Below are 16007 nucleotides of genomic sequence, written 5' to 3'. Positions count from 1 at the left end.
AAAAAAATACAGTATGAGAAGAAATATTTTTTCGCATGATGAATGGAATGCCGCGCTTGCCCAAAACCAAAAGTTCCATTTCTTAAATAAAAAAAGTTGCAAAAATCCGCTCAGATTTGTTATTTTTAAGTGAACCGTTTACAAATTTTAAGCCGGAATTTCGAAAACCGGTTAAGAAAAACGTTTCTAAATTCATTTGCAAAATTTATTTATTTAAAAAAAATTCGACTTTGGATCGTGAACTCGTCAGTCATCACCGAGAACGAATTAATCTTCGTTGAAAAGCGGCAGCTTGCGCGAAGGTTCATCATTTGAAGATGACTTCGATTCAGGACGAAAGGATAATCCTTGAAATTGAAGAATCCTTTTTACAGGTTTTCTTTTTACTTTCTTCTTCCCAATAATTTTGTAATTTGATTTCGGGTTTTTAGTTACCTTAATTTTCAAATCTCTAAAAATACAAAGTATTATAAAAACAACTTTTCTTATTAGCTTTAAAAACTATTCAAAACTAAAGCTCTCAATTTGTTTTTTTTTTTTTTTTTTTTGTTTAACCAGGTGTTGACCTTGCGGCCCACCACCTAGGTCCGGTGCCGGCCTTTGTCTGTACCTTTTTACGGACCCTGGACACGTCTCCCCCTCCATGCGAGTCGAACAGCCGATCTCCCCTCCCCAAAGAGGTAGTACCACTGGACTACGAGGTCCTGGGTCTCTCAATATATTTTTCTTAGATCTTATCTCAATCTTATTGATTTTATGGAACACATCTTCATTTCATCTCTATTATTAAAAAAGATATATCCATTAAAAATACCCCTAAGTTTTCTAACTTATTTACACTTCCATGCCACAGAGAATTAAATTAAACTACATATTTTAATGCTTGTCTTTTCCAGTTAAATTAATGAGTTTTCCTTAATCAAATTTAAACTTAATGTCATTAAATAAAACTACATATTTTAATGTTTGTCTTTTCCAGTTAAATTAATGAGTTTTTCTTAATCAAATTTGAACTTAATGTTATTAAATGAACCTAAAAATACATCATATTTAACGTACCTTATTACGTACGGGTACAACCAATAATGAACTTGAATTTATTTTTACGAAAACGTGAATCACTTGACTTATGTAATATTTAAAATATATTAACTACAATATAACAAATGCATATAACCTACCTATACTTTAGTTTGAAATGATCATGTTCAAGTTTTATATAGTCAACTTACATCATGCATCGATCGATGTACAATATTCAAACCACCTATAGTTTTCGTTTTTTTATAAGATGTATCAACCAACTAATCATCCCATTGATTTTCTAAGCTTTATAAAAAATCAAATCAATAAATACAAACTCAAAATCCAATATCTTCTATTAATCAAAACAAAATATCTTCAATGTCGTATCTTTAATGTACCTATTAAATATAGAAACTATAACCATAATTACACTAATTATAAGAATAAATTTGATTCCAACCAATTGATCTATTACTTCGGTAATTGATTTGCTTGCAGAAGAGAAAACAATAAATTTAAAATTTATAAGAATATAAAGATATAGAGATTCCAACCAATTGCTTATATTTGCGTATGATTTCCGCATAATAAGCTTCAAATTGAACATTGAAAAAGATAGAGAGATTTTTTTTAATCTTTTACCGACACAAACTTAAACAAAACGAAGAGTTAAATGTAATTTTTTTTTGTTACACTTCCCGGAAAAAACGGTTACAACATGGGCTTTCATAATATGGTCTTTTAACATATTAATGTTATGGACATTTAATAATTATCTTGACGAAAAACAAAGACTATAAATAATTTATTATTAATAAAATTATGAAATTATTTACAATTTGATGACTAATTCATCGCCCTTTTTTATATGTTAAATTTTTCATAGAAGTTTAAAAATCATTTTATTTTCTTTAAACATGTATAACTAATTTATAATCTTTTATGTCATACTAAGTCATAATATAATATTTCTTCATATTTTACATTAATAACCATTGCTTTTATATATCGTATACAATTCTCTAATTACGTCTATTTGTTCAATTTTTTATATGATATCGAATATTCATCGTAAATAGATGGTTTAAGATGCCAAAAAAATTATTTACTTGGTGAATATAATACATCAAATATTACAAATGCATTATTTAGTTAAATAAATAACCAAAAACCGAAAATTCAAACCCTCGCTGGCGCGCGGGTCAGGGTCTAGTCTCTATTTATATGAAAGACAATTTCCTTTAACATGTGGGATATGGAAAACACAAACTTAACCTAAATAGAAAATTCATTTTCCTATTTCTAGGTTTCCTTATTGTGTTTATCTTAACTTATTAAACATCTAATAATATGTTAAATTTTCACAAGCTTGGAATTATCCAACATTCACCCCCTTAATTCCAACTTGAATTAGGGAGATCAATTTCTTGAACTCCGATTAAGCTCCTCATTTGCTTGAACATAATCATCAAGTAATCCTCCTTCACCACACCATGGTGTGCGAATCCACCCATTGGATTCACATCTTTCTCAAGGTTAGACAGGATGCTCTCCTCGGTTCCGTACCGCTTCTTCTTAGAATCGGCCCAATTATTGTAGAACCTTCTCCTGGCCTCTTCACTTAAGTTGCGATGAGTCTTGTGGTTGAAGCTCACTGCGACGATAACTCTCGTCACATCCGCCATCTTGCGTACGTGATCTCTGGTAAGGATGTCGGCCTTCTGCTCAACACCCAACACATTTATCTCTGGTTCATCTTCAGTCTTTGAGATATTTAACCTTGACTGCATTGGTACGTGGGTTAGGCCTGGGCATTCGGGTACCCGTTGGCGTTCGGGTCGGGTTTTTCGGATTTCGGTTCTTTTTGATAACACCACCTAGGTCCCATTCTAGTAAATTTGCAAGTACGGGTCGGGTTCGGATATAACACATCGGGTTCGGGTCGGTTTTGTATCACATCATAGAACCCATAAAGTAACCATATATCATTCGGATTCGGGTTATATCGGATCGGTTCGGATATACCCGAAATAAAGTCTAAAATTTAAAAGCAAAACATAAGAAATATATACTTATTTATATATAATTAAGTATTTAAAGTAGTTATTTAAATTTTAAATACTTATTGTTAGATACCATATAAAAATAAATATGAAATTGAATATTTGAAGTATATATTCATGTTTCATATAATTACATTGTATATTAGTTTGGACATTCGGACCGGTTTCTTCGGATATCTTTTAGGATTTTTTGGTTTTTTTGGGTTTTCGGGTTACCCGTTCGGGTTCGGTTAATAACACTTCGGGTTTGAATATGTTTTGTACCACCTTATGAGATCCATTCGGATATTTTTTACATTTTGGACCGGGTACGGACCGGGTTTTTCGGTTCGGGTTCGGTTCGAATTTCGGATTATGGATTTTATGCCCAGGCCTAACGTGGGTTGTATCACACACTTTCATCTTTGTGTCACATACCCCTGCGGGAGTCGTGTTACACACTTCCACCTTTGTGTCACACAGGATTCCTTGAGCATACCTTCCTTGTTTTATTTTGTCTGCTCCTTGAATCACCTCTATGCCAAGGTAGTACGTTAGCTTACCTAGATCTGACATCTCGAACTTCTTAGACATCTCCTCCTTGAATTGCCTAACCACCTTAAGCGAAGTTCCCGTCACAAATAGATCATTAACGTAGATTGCTATGATCAAGACGTCTCCTTCTTCGGTCTTGCGGTACACTGATGGTTCCTTCGTGCACTTCTCAAATCTCATCTCCTTGAGAACCTGATCAAGTTTCACATTCCATGCTCTTGGTGTCTGGCGTAACACATGCAACCTCTTGTGTAACACACAAACTCGATCCTCTTCTCTTTTTTTCTCAGAACCGGTCGTTCTATCTACAAGCTTCCATATTTTGTTTCTTGTGATAGATTTCAACTCGCCTGTCATAGATTCAATCCAATTTTCTTCACAAACTAGATTGAGCTCATCTGAGGCTAGCTAAATCTCCTCCTCTGTCGGTGCAACCTAGATTGAACTTAGCTGAGGCAACCTCTCCTCCTCTATCGGTGTGAAATCTTTTGAACCGATAGAATGCCTCACGATTATCTGCTGGCGTTGGTGGTACGATTCGTCCACACAAATCTCCAGGCAATAATCCCAATGGCTTTGATGTACAAACCATGGCCTTAGTCGGGAATGAGTCTCTGATTTGCTTTCCTGCGAAACATGTATCACACACGGCTTCTCCGTGTGTTACAATCGGTAACGAGTGTCTAATATGCTTCTCTGCTAGACATGCGTTACACATGCCTTCTTCGTGTGTTACACTCGGCATTCCTACGACCATCTTCTTCCTATCAAACTCTGTCATCAACGTCTCAAGTCTCGCCTCCTTTACACGATCAGCTCCTAGGTGTCGCGACTTGATGGCGTTCCAGATCTCTTTTGATGCGGTTTGTTCTCCCACCTGGAGAATCAATGTTTCGGGAACATATTGAAACAAAAGAGCTATCGCAACATCGTTCTTCTTTTGATCATCTGAACCGGGTTCGATCGTGTCCCACACTTCATGAACACGAAGTAGAACCTTCATCCTCATCGACCAAACTGTGTAGTTTGTCGATGACAACATCGGACATTGGATGGATGTAGATCCAAAGTCCTTCGTGCGTGGAATCCTAGTCACGTCCGCCATCTTGCTTACGCGATCTTTTGTTCACAAGCACCATGATCTTAAGCTACAAGTTAAGCTTAGATCGAGTCTCCAACCTGAGGCTCTGATACCAATTCAAATCTCTAGAAACACAAAGGATTATAAGAACAATTTTTCTTATTAGCTTTAGAAACTGCTCAAAACTAAAGCTCTCAATATGTTTTTCTTAGATCTTATCTCAATCTTATTGATCTTATGGAACACCTATCCATTAGATTTCTATGAAAGACAATTATCTTTAACATGTGGGATATGGAAAACACAAAGAGATATGAAAAACACAAACTTAACCTAAATAGAAACTTCATTTTCCTATTTTTAAGTTTCATTATTGTGTTTATCTTAACATATTAAAACATCTAATAATATATTAAGTTTCAACAAGATTGGAATTATCCAACAAATTTATCTTAGGAAGACGCGAGCTTAAATTCTTCAGGTGAAGATGGTTCACCACCGCTGAAACACAAAACAGGAAACTGGAGAGCTTTGCCCTTTCATTCTCGGTAAAGATTTTTTTTTTTTTTAACTATTTTTTTATAGATACTTGATCTGGTCAACTGCAGGCAACGAATGCTGCGAGCGATTAGCTTACTATGGAATCGCCAAGAATCTGATCACTTATTACACAAGTGAACTGCATGAGTCCAATGTCTCTGCAGCGAGGCAAGTCATGATCTGGCAAGGCACTTGCTTTATAACACCTCTCCTTGGAGCTCTTATTGCTGACTCTTACTGGGGAAGATACTGTACCATTGCTTCCTTCTCGGCTATTTATTTCACCGTAGGTCATCTCTAACTCCATTCTGTTTTTCACTCTAAAATAGAGTTTAGAGTAAAAATGCTTCAATAATACTTTATTTTTCGCTCTATAATAAAGTGAAAAATAGGTTTATTCCAAAAGAGTAATTAGTTTTTTTTTTGTTATCTATTTTCTGCTCTATTTTGGAGTAAAAAAATAGATTAAACCATTGAAGATGGTCTAAGAAGATTAAAAAAACAATATATATATGAATTTTATATTTTAAAAAGTAATTTTAACGGGTTATCCGAACCCGAAAAGATCTAAACAAAACTCGAACCGAAATTTATAAATAACCGAATGAGACTAAAATTTTTAATTTCGAAAATTCGAAACCCGAATAGATCCAAATCGAACCCGAATAGGTACCCGAATGTCCACCCAAGAGTAAAAAAGATTTTGTATTTTGTATCCTGAAATTGCATAGCTTTTGTTGTTAGGGAATGACTCTGTTGACACTCTCGGCTAGTGTTCCGGGTGTAAAGCCAGCAGAATGATTTGGCCCTTCTCTGTGTTCCTCAGCAGCTGCGGTTCAGTATGGTGTTTTCTTGTCGGGGCTTTACCTTATAGCACTACTTGGCACTGGAGGAATCAAGCCGTGCGTCTCATCTTTTGGCGCTGATCAGTTTGATGATACTGACCCTATCGAACGAGTCAGCAAAGCTTCCTTCTTTAACTGGTTTTACTTCTTTATCAACATTGGTTCATTAGTCTCCTCCACTATACTTGTGTGGGTTCAAGATAATTCAGGGTGGGGGCTTGGTTTCATGATTCCTACCGTCTGGGAATGGGAATTGGTTTGTTTTTATCCGTCCTGAGCATTGCAGCTGCAGCTGTAGTCGAGACAGTGCGGTTGCAGCTAGCTCAAGGTGCGGTGTCAATGAGCATATTCTGGCAGGGCCCTCAGTACATGTTAATGGGAATTGCAGAGGTTTTCTTCTTCGTTGGTCGGCTCGAGTTTTTCTATGCGCAATCTCCAGATGCAATGAGAAGTTTGTGCAGCGCTTTAGCGCTTCTTAATACAGCGATGGGAAGCTACCTGAGTTCGTTGATTCTCACTCTTGTGGCGTATTTCACTACAGCTGATGGTAAAGGAGGTTGGATTCCAGACGACCTTGATAAAGGACATCTTGATTACTTCTTCTGGCTTTTGGTCCTTCTTGGGCTTGTCAACGTTCCTGTGCATGTCCTCTTCTCTGTTAAGCACACGCAGAAGAAGGCTGCTGTATAAGCCTATCTTTCTTCTGTAACATGTTATGTGGTTCTGGTTCATCATGTTCATGTTAATGCTCTGTGTGTTCTGTACAGTTATGGAAATTTGTGAATATGAATGTTTGGGACTGTCAAGAATATGAACCTTGTCAAAGAATATGAACCTTGTCACTGAATGAGACTTATGATTCTTAATATAGTAATTATTCAAAATGAAAATATATTTACACATCAATTATGAGAATTACCAAATGTATCTATCTTATTTAAATAGCATCATAGTTTAAAAATAACATCTAGCCATCACTAGTAAAAAACAGGGCCACAGCCACGTTAATTTTCGTGGGTATAACCAAATTTTTGTGGCTAGACGGAACAGAAACCACGAAATGCTACGAAACGCAAAACGTACGTATACGAGTGTAGCAAAAAAGGTGCATGTCAAAAAACGTAGCAAAGTACCACGTATTGCTACGAAACTTTTCGTAGCAAAGATTTGAGACGAAACCTGCATGATGCGAAAGGTAATGTAGCAATAAGCTACGGTTTGCTACGATTTCTTTCGTGGCTAGTTTTAATAATTATAAAAAAAAATTAAAAACATTTATAAAATACAAATTTGAAATTTCTATAAAATGCGCAAAATGTGAATTAAAAGCTAAAATATCACAGAAACCGAAATATATTACATAATTGGAAACAAAGTACACAAAAGATTGTAGTTTAATACATGAACTGACCAAACCTTACATACCAAGTTCTTGGCACCACCTATTTAACTCAGATGGGTTATTGATTGTGAGATGTTGTGGTGGAGCCGTAGACTGAGCTTGAGCTTGTGGCTGATGTTGAGATTGAATTGGAGCTTGGGGCTGACCTTGAGGTTGTGACTGAGCTTGAGGCTGAGATGGTTGTGCAGTTGAGGCAGGAGTGGAAGCTTGAGATTGGAGAGTTTTCAGAATAATGTTGAGAGTTGCTTGGCTAGCTGACATCCCCCCGGTTACTTCAGTCTTGAAAGCATTGATTTCTGCCTTCAAAGCACTGAAATCTTCCTTGACTCCAGAAATGTCTTCCTTGACTTCAGAAATGGTGGTCTCGAAGCCAGACATGCGCATATCCACGTCTAGGTTGCGCTGCTGTGAGACAGGAATTGGCACAGAGGGACTGTTGTTCTTGTACTGAACACTGCCAAGGCCGTATATTGTACCCTTGTTTGTCTTTCTTCTCTGCAAAAAGACAGGAAAATAATCATAAGCAAGCATTCCAATCACAAGCACCATAACTAAGATAGTATCAATTCCAATAATTAACTTAGACAATCACAAGCATTTCCAATCACAAGCAGTCAAGCACCTTAACTAACTAAGACAGTCTCCATTCCAATAATTAACATAGACAATCACAAGCACCATAACTAACATAGACAGTCTCAATTCCAATAATTAACTAAGACAACCAGTAAGCTGAAGTAAATAAAATGAGGATGAGAGAAGAGATGACCTTGATGTATTCTTGGTTGAGAAGATAGCGCTTTGAATTTGAAGCAGCAGTGGAGTCAGTTTGACTGTCGCCAAGTGGAGATCCATCTTGTAACATCTCTTCAACGGCTTCCTCAACCTCCAGCACCAGTTCCTCTGTACGTTCGTCTAGGAAGGAACCATCTTTACCCGTGTGAGTCTTCCTCGCAAGGGCTGTGTATGAAGGTGGTTCATCCAAACCTTCATCAACCATCTACAAGAAAGGAAACAGATGGAAGTTAGACAACACTTAAGGCAAAAAAAATTATGAAAAAAACTTAAGCAAAACTGACCATTTTATACGCAATGTTCAGGAAACAGCGTGAGCCTGCACCGTGCTTGTGAATCTTCTTCCCAACTGGAGCAGACTTACGAGATCTTGCAGCTTTTGCACTCTTCCTTTTTGCCTGCTCAGTGCTGTACTTCTCAACCATCGTTGCCCAGTGAGCGTCTGACATGTAAGAAGGTCGCCTGTTATCTCTCCTGTTCTGGCTGATGCGGCCACAGACGGTAACCTGAGTTTGTTTCTTCCATTTCAAGTAGATTTCATCATGGAATTGGTCATCCCAGTAGTAGTGTTGCTACAAAAGAACATAAGACACTAGAGTTAAACATTATGGCTTACTAATAGTTGAGAAAGGGAAAAGGAGAGGGAAACAAGCACTTACAATGAATGCATGCCACCACTGATCCTTCTTCTCAGGTGGAACGAAGTTCCAGCTTGCCCACGACCCCCAGTAGTTTCCCTGCCATGTTGCTCGGATAAAAGCATGGACTTCAGGATCAATACCAAACCTGAGACAAGACAATGGCAAACATCAAACAAAAATCAAATATTAAACTCTACACTTAATCTACTAATACACATTTCAACTAGTATTGATAAAATCAAATATTAAACTCTACACTTAATTAATCTACTAATACACAGTTCAACTAATACCACAACACAATATTTTGTATTTTGTATGTAAACAGAACATAACTACTTTAAACTTACTTTAACAGAACATAACTACTTAACAGAACTAGTATTAAACTTACCACAATGCTCCATTGATCTTGTCAGGGTGGAGGTGTGGCTGGTTACGTCTGGATGGCGCACGTAGCAGAGCATCTTCTCTTCTCCTGACATAAGGGGCAGGAGCCACAGGCACTGCACTTGAAGATCCGACAGATGCGTGAGGTACAGCTCCAGGAGGTACAACTCCAGGAGGAGCAAAAGATGGGGCCATGGCAGAAGGCTCCGATAAGGTCATTTGTGGTCTCCCTTGCCGCATACCTGTAGACAGACAGAGAGTATCAAGAGGAATCAAAACTTGAAATGGAGACAAAACCGAAAAACAAAAACCGAAACTTGAAATCAAAACCCACACTTTTAGATGTAAACCCTAACTAAACATGCAAATCGAACCTCGAAAAAAAAACCTAGCTAGATCGAAACCCTAAGAAGTCTAAATCAAAACCCAATGAACCCTAGATGGAAGAGGAATCGAGACAGAGACGAGGGGCTCACTAACCTGGGAGCTGTAATTTGGTTGGGCGAGGGCGGCGACGGGATTCGTTGGGGATTCCGGTCGAAGGAGCAGAGAGAGGAGTCTGTGAGAGAGTGCGAGAAAGAATGAGAGATGCGGTGAAGGTTTGAGAGAGAGAGGAGTCTGTGAGAGTGTCGTGAGAGACTGGGAGAAGCGGCGAAGGTTTGAGAGAGAGAGAGAGACACGACAAAGTCAATTAGGTTTAGAGGGGAAAATTTGGCTAAGTATAGAAATTGGGCTTTAGTTAAGAGGGAAAATTTTGGGTTTAGAGGGAAATGGGTTTTGGGTTTAGGAGGGAAATTTTTTGGGTTAATTATGTGGTGGGAAATGGGTTCAGGGTATAGATAGGGTTTAGAGTTTAGTTAGGTTTTAAAAGAATGTAATTTTTTTAAAAAAATCTTAAAACTATTAATTAGAATTTAAGAATATAAGAAACTCTAAAAATTAAATATATTAACATTTTAAAACTAAGAAATCTAGTTATTTTATATTTATAAATTTTAAACTTCATAAATTATAAATTTATTGAGATCTTCGCTTATTATATATTACAAATTTAAAAATTTCATAACTTACAAGTTACTAATTGTTTAACTTATTTATATTACAAATTTTTAAACTTCATAAACTACACATTACTAAGTAATTACTTATTTATATTACAATTTTAAAAAACTTCATAAACGACAAACTTACTAAGAACTTGAATCAGATACCGAATCCGAATCAGTACAAGCCTCGTCTAATTCATCTTCTAAAACGTATTCATCATTAGGAGGAACAACTGGCGTGGATTCATAATCTGAATCATCTTTGACAACATACGTCTCAATGCGCAACATCACGCTCTGTGCAACAACTTGGTTGTGTGTATCATTTTGTAACGCAACAAGAGCATCCTCGGAGGTTTCTCGAACCCCTCTTGGCATAAATTTTGTACATGCCCACCAATCGTTGGCTGATGTATGTCGTACCTGCGGATAAGGAATAAAACAAACTTGATCACAATTACCAGATAAGATAAATGGATCATATATCTCATACTGCAAACGCGGAGACACATCAACGATTCCTGATTTATGTTTTCGAATTCCCCGACCTTCAGTTGTATCAAACCACATGCATGTATATTACAAAAAATGCTATTAGTAATTAATAAAAGCATAAAATTCATTAAAAATAAGAGAAAACCACCTAAATAACTTCCAACTTTAAAAAAAAAAGGCAAAAAAAATCTGAACTTGTATATGAGCAATTTAAATCTTCAACTTTTAAATATTTGAAACGGTTTTAAACCAAACCAAACCATTCGGATTGAGTAAAACATGAACTGATTGGTTTATGTAAAGAACACGGTTTGGTTTGGTTTGGTTTGGTTAGGTTTAACTTTGGTTGAGTCGGTTCGATTTGGTTTGGTTTGGTTTTTTGCGCACCCCTAGGCATTTCTAAAACTCCCTTAAATATTTATGAACTTATATATAGGGATAATTGGTAAATTACTCTACTAACGGTTTCAAAATTACATCTTCTATTTTATTTTTTTAAAACTACACTTTCTTAAATCTGAATTGACTTTTTTACCCAAATACTATAATATTTATGTTTAAGATAAATTTGTGTGTTGAGGTAAATATGTTACTTAATTTACCATTTTGAAATTTTATGATAACAAAAATATTATAAAATAAAATTGTGATCTGTTTTGACTTTATCATGAAGTTTATATAGATTTTATTTTATTTTCTTAACCTTATATAAACAAGTGATGTTTGTTTGTATTCTCTACAAAATATTCATTTTTCCTAGAAATCTACCAAACAAGTTCTAAATGTCTATTCACATGTGTGCTTAAATTGTTTGACTTTGAATATGATGTGATCCAACAACACTAAGAAACACTGATTATCATTCAAGGGTGATTTTTTACTGACATGAAGACCCTATAAATTTGTTTGAGCCAATGATTTGATTTTAATATCAACAACCCTCTTAAAGAAATGAAAAGAAAAATCTGTGAAACTAGAGAAAGTAAAAAAAATTCAGAAATGGAAAAGGAGACGAGACGTCGTTTTGAGTATTTTTTTTATTTTTCTAAATAATAAAAAAATTTAAGATTTATTAAAAATATATTGTGTAGATACTCTAAAGATTTTTTTTAATTTTTTGTAGAACAGTTACTTTAAATATAAAATAAATTAGGAATTGAGAAATATTAAGATAGAACAATTTGGTAAATTTATATATACATAAGTGTACTTTTCTAAAAACTTAAAAAATAGTGTAGTTTTCAAATTATAATCTTATTTGAGTGTATTTCTCCAAATTTTCTCTTATATATATATATATCCCAAAATATATAAATTAATAGAAATATGCAGTTTTTTGGAAAAAGTATCACATCATTAAATCCTATAGATATTGAAAATCTTAGAGAATTTTTTTCTTATAAAAAGCCATAGGAAATATAATGTAATAATTATTTCTCCTAAAAATACTCAGATATGCAAGTCTACACAATTATAAAATTACAACTTCAGATAATAGAATATTTTAATCAAAAAGCATCATGTATCTTACTCCCGCCTCTCCTTGCTTTCGTTCCAGTCAGATTTCGTTTTTGAAATAGCAAAAGAAGATATATAAAAATTAAAAGATCTTTCACTAAATTAGATTTGAACAAGAAAATTATTAAGAAGTTAACCTCTTCTCCCCTAGTATTTTGTTTGGTTTTAATTGAATTGTTTTTGATAAAGAGAAGAGAAGATGTCTAGTTACGTTGGTGTTCTCGTCTCTGATCCATGGCTACAAAGCCAATTCACACAAGTGGAGTTACGCAACCTTAAATCCAAGGTCTCTCTTATCACTGTACCCACTTTTGTAGCATTCAACATATATTGACTATTCGGATTCTTTTTCTTAGTTTGTTTCGACAAAAACTCGTTCTGGCCGTGTAACTGTGAAAGATTTGCCCCCATTTCTAGCAAACTTGAAAGAATTCAGTGGTACTTTTGTTGAAAATGAGATCAAAACTATATTGGATGAGTCTTATCCCAATCGTCATGAGGAAGTTGAATTCGAAACCTTTCTCCTGGTTAGTTTGATAACGCTCTCTCAAAAATGCCGTTACGTGTGTTATTTTTCATGTTCATTTTTGTATTTGGTTACAGCATTTAGATGTAATATCTAAATACAATATCTCGATATTACATCCAAGTGACTAAACTGTTTGTGACAGGCCTTTTTAGCTGTGCAATCCCGAAAAGGAGGATCAAAAGGTGCTACATCATTTCTTAAGACAAGTACTACAACATTTCACCGCGCGATCAGTGAATCCGAAAAAGCTTCCTATATCTCCCATATAAATAATTATTTGAGAGAAGACCCTCTCTGGAACAGCTATATTCCAATCAATCCTGCTACTGATGCCTTGTTTGATATTGTTAAAGATGGTGTTATTTTGTGGTACACACATATATATATAATAACTTCATAAAATTTGAAATTAACAAACTATGGAACCTTGAGTGGTTTTGATTCTGATTCTTGTTGCACAGTAAGCTTATAAATGCAGCAGTGCCTGGCACGATAGATGAAAGAGCGATCAATATGAAGAAAGAACTTAATCCATGGGAGAGAACTGAGAACCTTTCACTCTGTCTCAATTCTGCAAAGGCAATTGGCTGCACCGTCGTTAACATTGGAACTCAGGACATTGCTGAAGGAACAGTGAGTACTGATCAGTAAAAGGAAGCTTCTTTCTTTTTTTTCTCTGTTTTTCTAATTCTTACTATTCGTTTTTTATAGCCGCATCTCGTGCTTGGGCTGATATTTCAGATTATAAAGGTAGAGTTACTTTACACTACTTTACCATAAGATGATAGATGGTTACTGACTTTTATTTTGGGTATGGTAATAATATTAAGATACAATTGTTGTCTGATCTCAATCTTAAGAAAACTCCACAACTTGTTGAGTTGGCGGAAGATAATCAGGTAAAGTCTAAAGCACTTTACTAATTTTTTGACCAAAAAAAAAAACTTTACTAATTTATTTTTCCAGGACGTGGAGGAGCTTGTGGGACTAGCTCCTGAAAAGATCTTGCTGAAATGGATGAATTTCCATCTTAAGAAAGCTGGTTACGAGAAACAAGTAACCAACTTCTCTTCTGATATTAAGGTACGTATTAACTTGGTCCTGCTACTACACTTTCTTCTATCATCCATGTTTGCGATTATTCAGCTTTCGACTTTTTTTTTTTTTTTGAGGATGGAGAGGCATATGCATATTTGCTAAATGCTCTTGCCCCTGAACACAGTACACATGTGACATTAGAGACCAAAGACCTTTCAGAGAGAGCAAAGAAAGTCCTTGAACAAGCAGAGAAGCTAGACTGTAAAAGATACCTTTCTCCTGAAGATATAGTCGAAGGCTCTGCAAATCTTAATCTTGCCTTTGTGGCGCAACTGTTTCAGCACAGGTCAGTACAGGAAAGCTTGATAGTTATATATATGTATATATTCTTCTACATTGCTTATACTTATGATCTTCAATTTGTTGTAGGAACGGATTGTCTGAAGAGAGTTCGAATCCACCTGTCTCTTTTGCTGAAATGATCACAGAAGATGATGAAACTTCTCAAGAAGAAAGATGCTTTCGCCTCTGGCTTAACAGTCTTGGTGCTGCTACTTATGTCGATAATGTTTTTGAGGATGTTAGAAATGGGTGAGTATAGCAGGTCTTTTTTTTTCATTTGGTTTGATTTTCTTCAAACTATAATTTCTTCATGACATACCTCAGATGGGTTCTTCTTGAAGTTCTTGACAAAGTATCACCAGGCTCGGTCAACTGGAAACATGCGAACAAACCTCCGATCGAAATACTATTCAAAAAGGTTGAGAATTGCAACCAAGTTATCAAGATTGGTAAAGAACTGCGTCTTTCGCTTGTCAATGTAGCTGGTAATGATATTGTGCAAGGAAATAAGAAGTTCATTTTAGGTGAGATAGCCCTCATGAAGGATCATAGTGTGTTTCATACTGTGGTTTGAGTTGAGACTTATGACAATGTTTTTTTGTATGAAGCTTTCTTGTGGCAGTTGATGAGATACACAATGCTCCAAACTCTGAATAGCTTGAAATCTCACTGGCAAGGTAAAGAAATTACGGAAACAGATATTCTAAACTGGGCAAACAGAAAAGTCAAGAAAATGGGTCGGACCTCTCAAGCTGTGAGCTTCAAGGTAGAGAAAAGAGGCAACCCATAGAGGCTAGACTATATCCATATTACACTAAACATGATAAATTTGGATGGTTACCTTTCAGGACAAGAATCTGTCTAATGGAATATTCTTTTTGGAGCTTTTGAGCGCTGTAGAGCCAAGAGTTGTAGACTGGGGTCTTGTAACTAAAGGAAGAACAGGTAAATGATCCCATGTCACTTTTAGTTGTTTATCAAGAGATTTATGTTAGGTTTGGTTTCTAATCGGCGTTTTTAAGCAGAAGAGGAAAAGATGTTGAACGCAACATACATCATCAGTGTTGCAAGGAAGCTCGGATGCTCAATTTTTCTGTTACCTGAAGATATAATAGAGGTACATAGCTTTTCATATTCCAAAGTTGGTTTTCTTTGCGCATTTTCAGGTTAATTAATCTGGTTGGATGTTTAAACAATGATAACAGGTATACCAGAAAATGATGCTTATATTGGCTGCTAGCATCATGAACTGGAGCCTCCAGCAACATTCCGACACTGAGTCGTGGGTCTCTGATGATTGTGACGTAAGCTCTCTGACAGAAGAAATCTCCATTTTGTCCATAGACGATGGCTCTTCAGATGCCCAAAATGATGAAGATGTAAAATAACTTTCAACTTTATTGCTATCATATCAAAAGAGTAAAAAGAAAAGAAAACAGAATGTAGCTCTAAATGTATATTTGATTTTGTTGAAAGACATTGTCATTTGAAGACTTTTGGTCATGAAGAGTCATATTTGTTTTTGTTTTTAACTATTAAATTCTCATAAATGAGAAATGAATTCATAGATTAAACTCTGCAGGTGAAGCAAATGGTGCATATACTGAAACAAGATAATAAAACTCTATTGTTAACATCTACATCATATGATTGATTGTTTTTGTAAAGAAAGATTCGAAAAGTTATGGGCAATATGTTACATGAAAACAGAGAAGAAAAAAA

At 35.5% G+C, this 16007-nt stretch overlaps 1 protein-coding gene and 1 pseudogene across 2 annotated transcripts; both read left to right on the top strand.

The window, feature by feature from the left end:
- The first annotated feature begins 317 nt into the window (after positions 1-317).
- LOC106447953 lies at positions 318-6996 on the top strand (annotated as a pseudogene).
- A 5045-nt stretch (positions 6997-12041) lies between these two features.
- Positions 12042-15792, top strand: LOC106449253 (fimbrin-4-like). 2 transcript variants are annotated; one of them, XM_048769939.1, is made up of 14 exons: positions 12042-12662; positions 12733-12934; positions 13058-13274; positions 13367-13538; positions 13617-13655; positions 13736-13804; positions 13872-13988; positions 14078-14289; positions 14373-14534; positions 14610-14809; positions 14894-15051; positions 15134-15230; positions 15311-15402; positions 15491-15792. In XM_048769939.1, the coding sequence occupies exons 1-14, from the start codon at positions 12576-12578 to the stop codon at positions 15671-15673; spliced, it is 2007 nt and encodes a 668-aa protein (XP_048625896.1). In that variant the 5' UTR covers positions 12042-12575; the 3' UTR covers positions 15674-15792. The 2 variants fall into 2 exon arrangements, with proteins under 2 accessions (XP_048625896.1, XP_013746491.2); XM_013891037.3 differs by having other exon boundaries at positions 12043-12662; positions 12733-12903; positions 13048-13274.
- Positions 15793-16007: the final 215 nt, after the last annotated feature.

Source organism: Brassica napus, chromosome C9 (assembly GCF_020379485.1).
Source record: "Brassica napus cultivar Da-Ae chromosome C9, Da-Ae, whole genome shotgun sequence".
In the NCBI taxonomy this organism is placed as follows: domain Eukaryota; kingdom Viridiplantae; phylum Streptophyta; class Magnoliopsida; order Brassicales; family Brassicaceae; genus Brassica; species Brassica napus.
The sequence above is the reverse complement of the archived record's forward strand: the minus strand, read 5'-3'. Positions and strand labels throughout refer to the sequence as shown.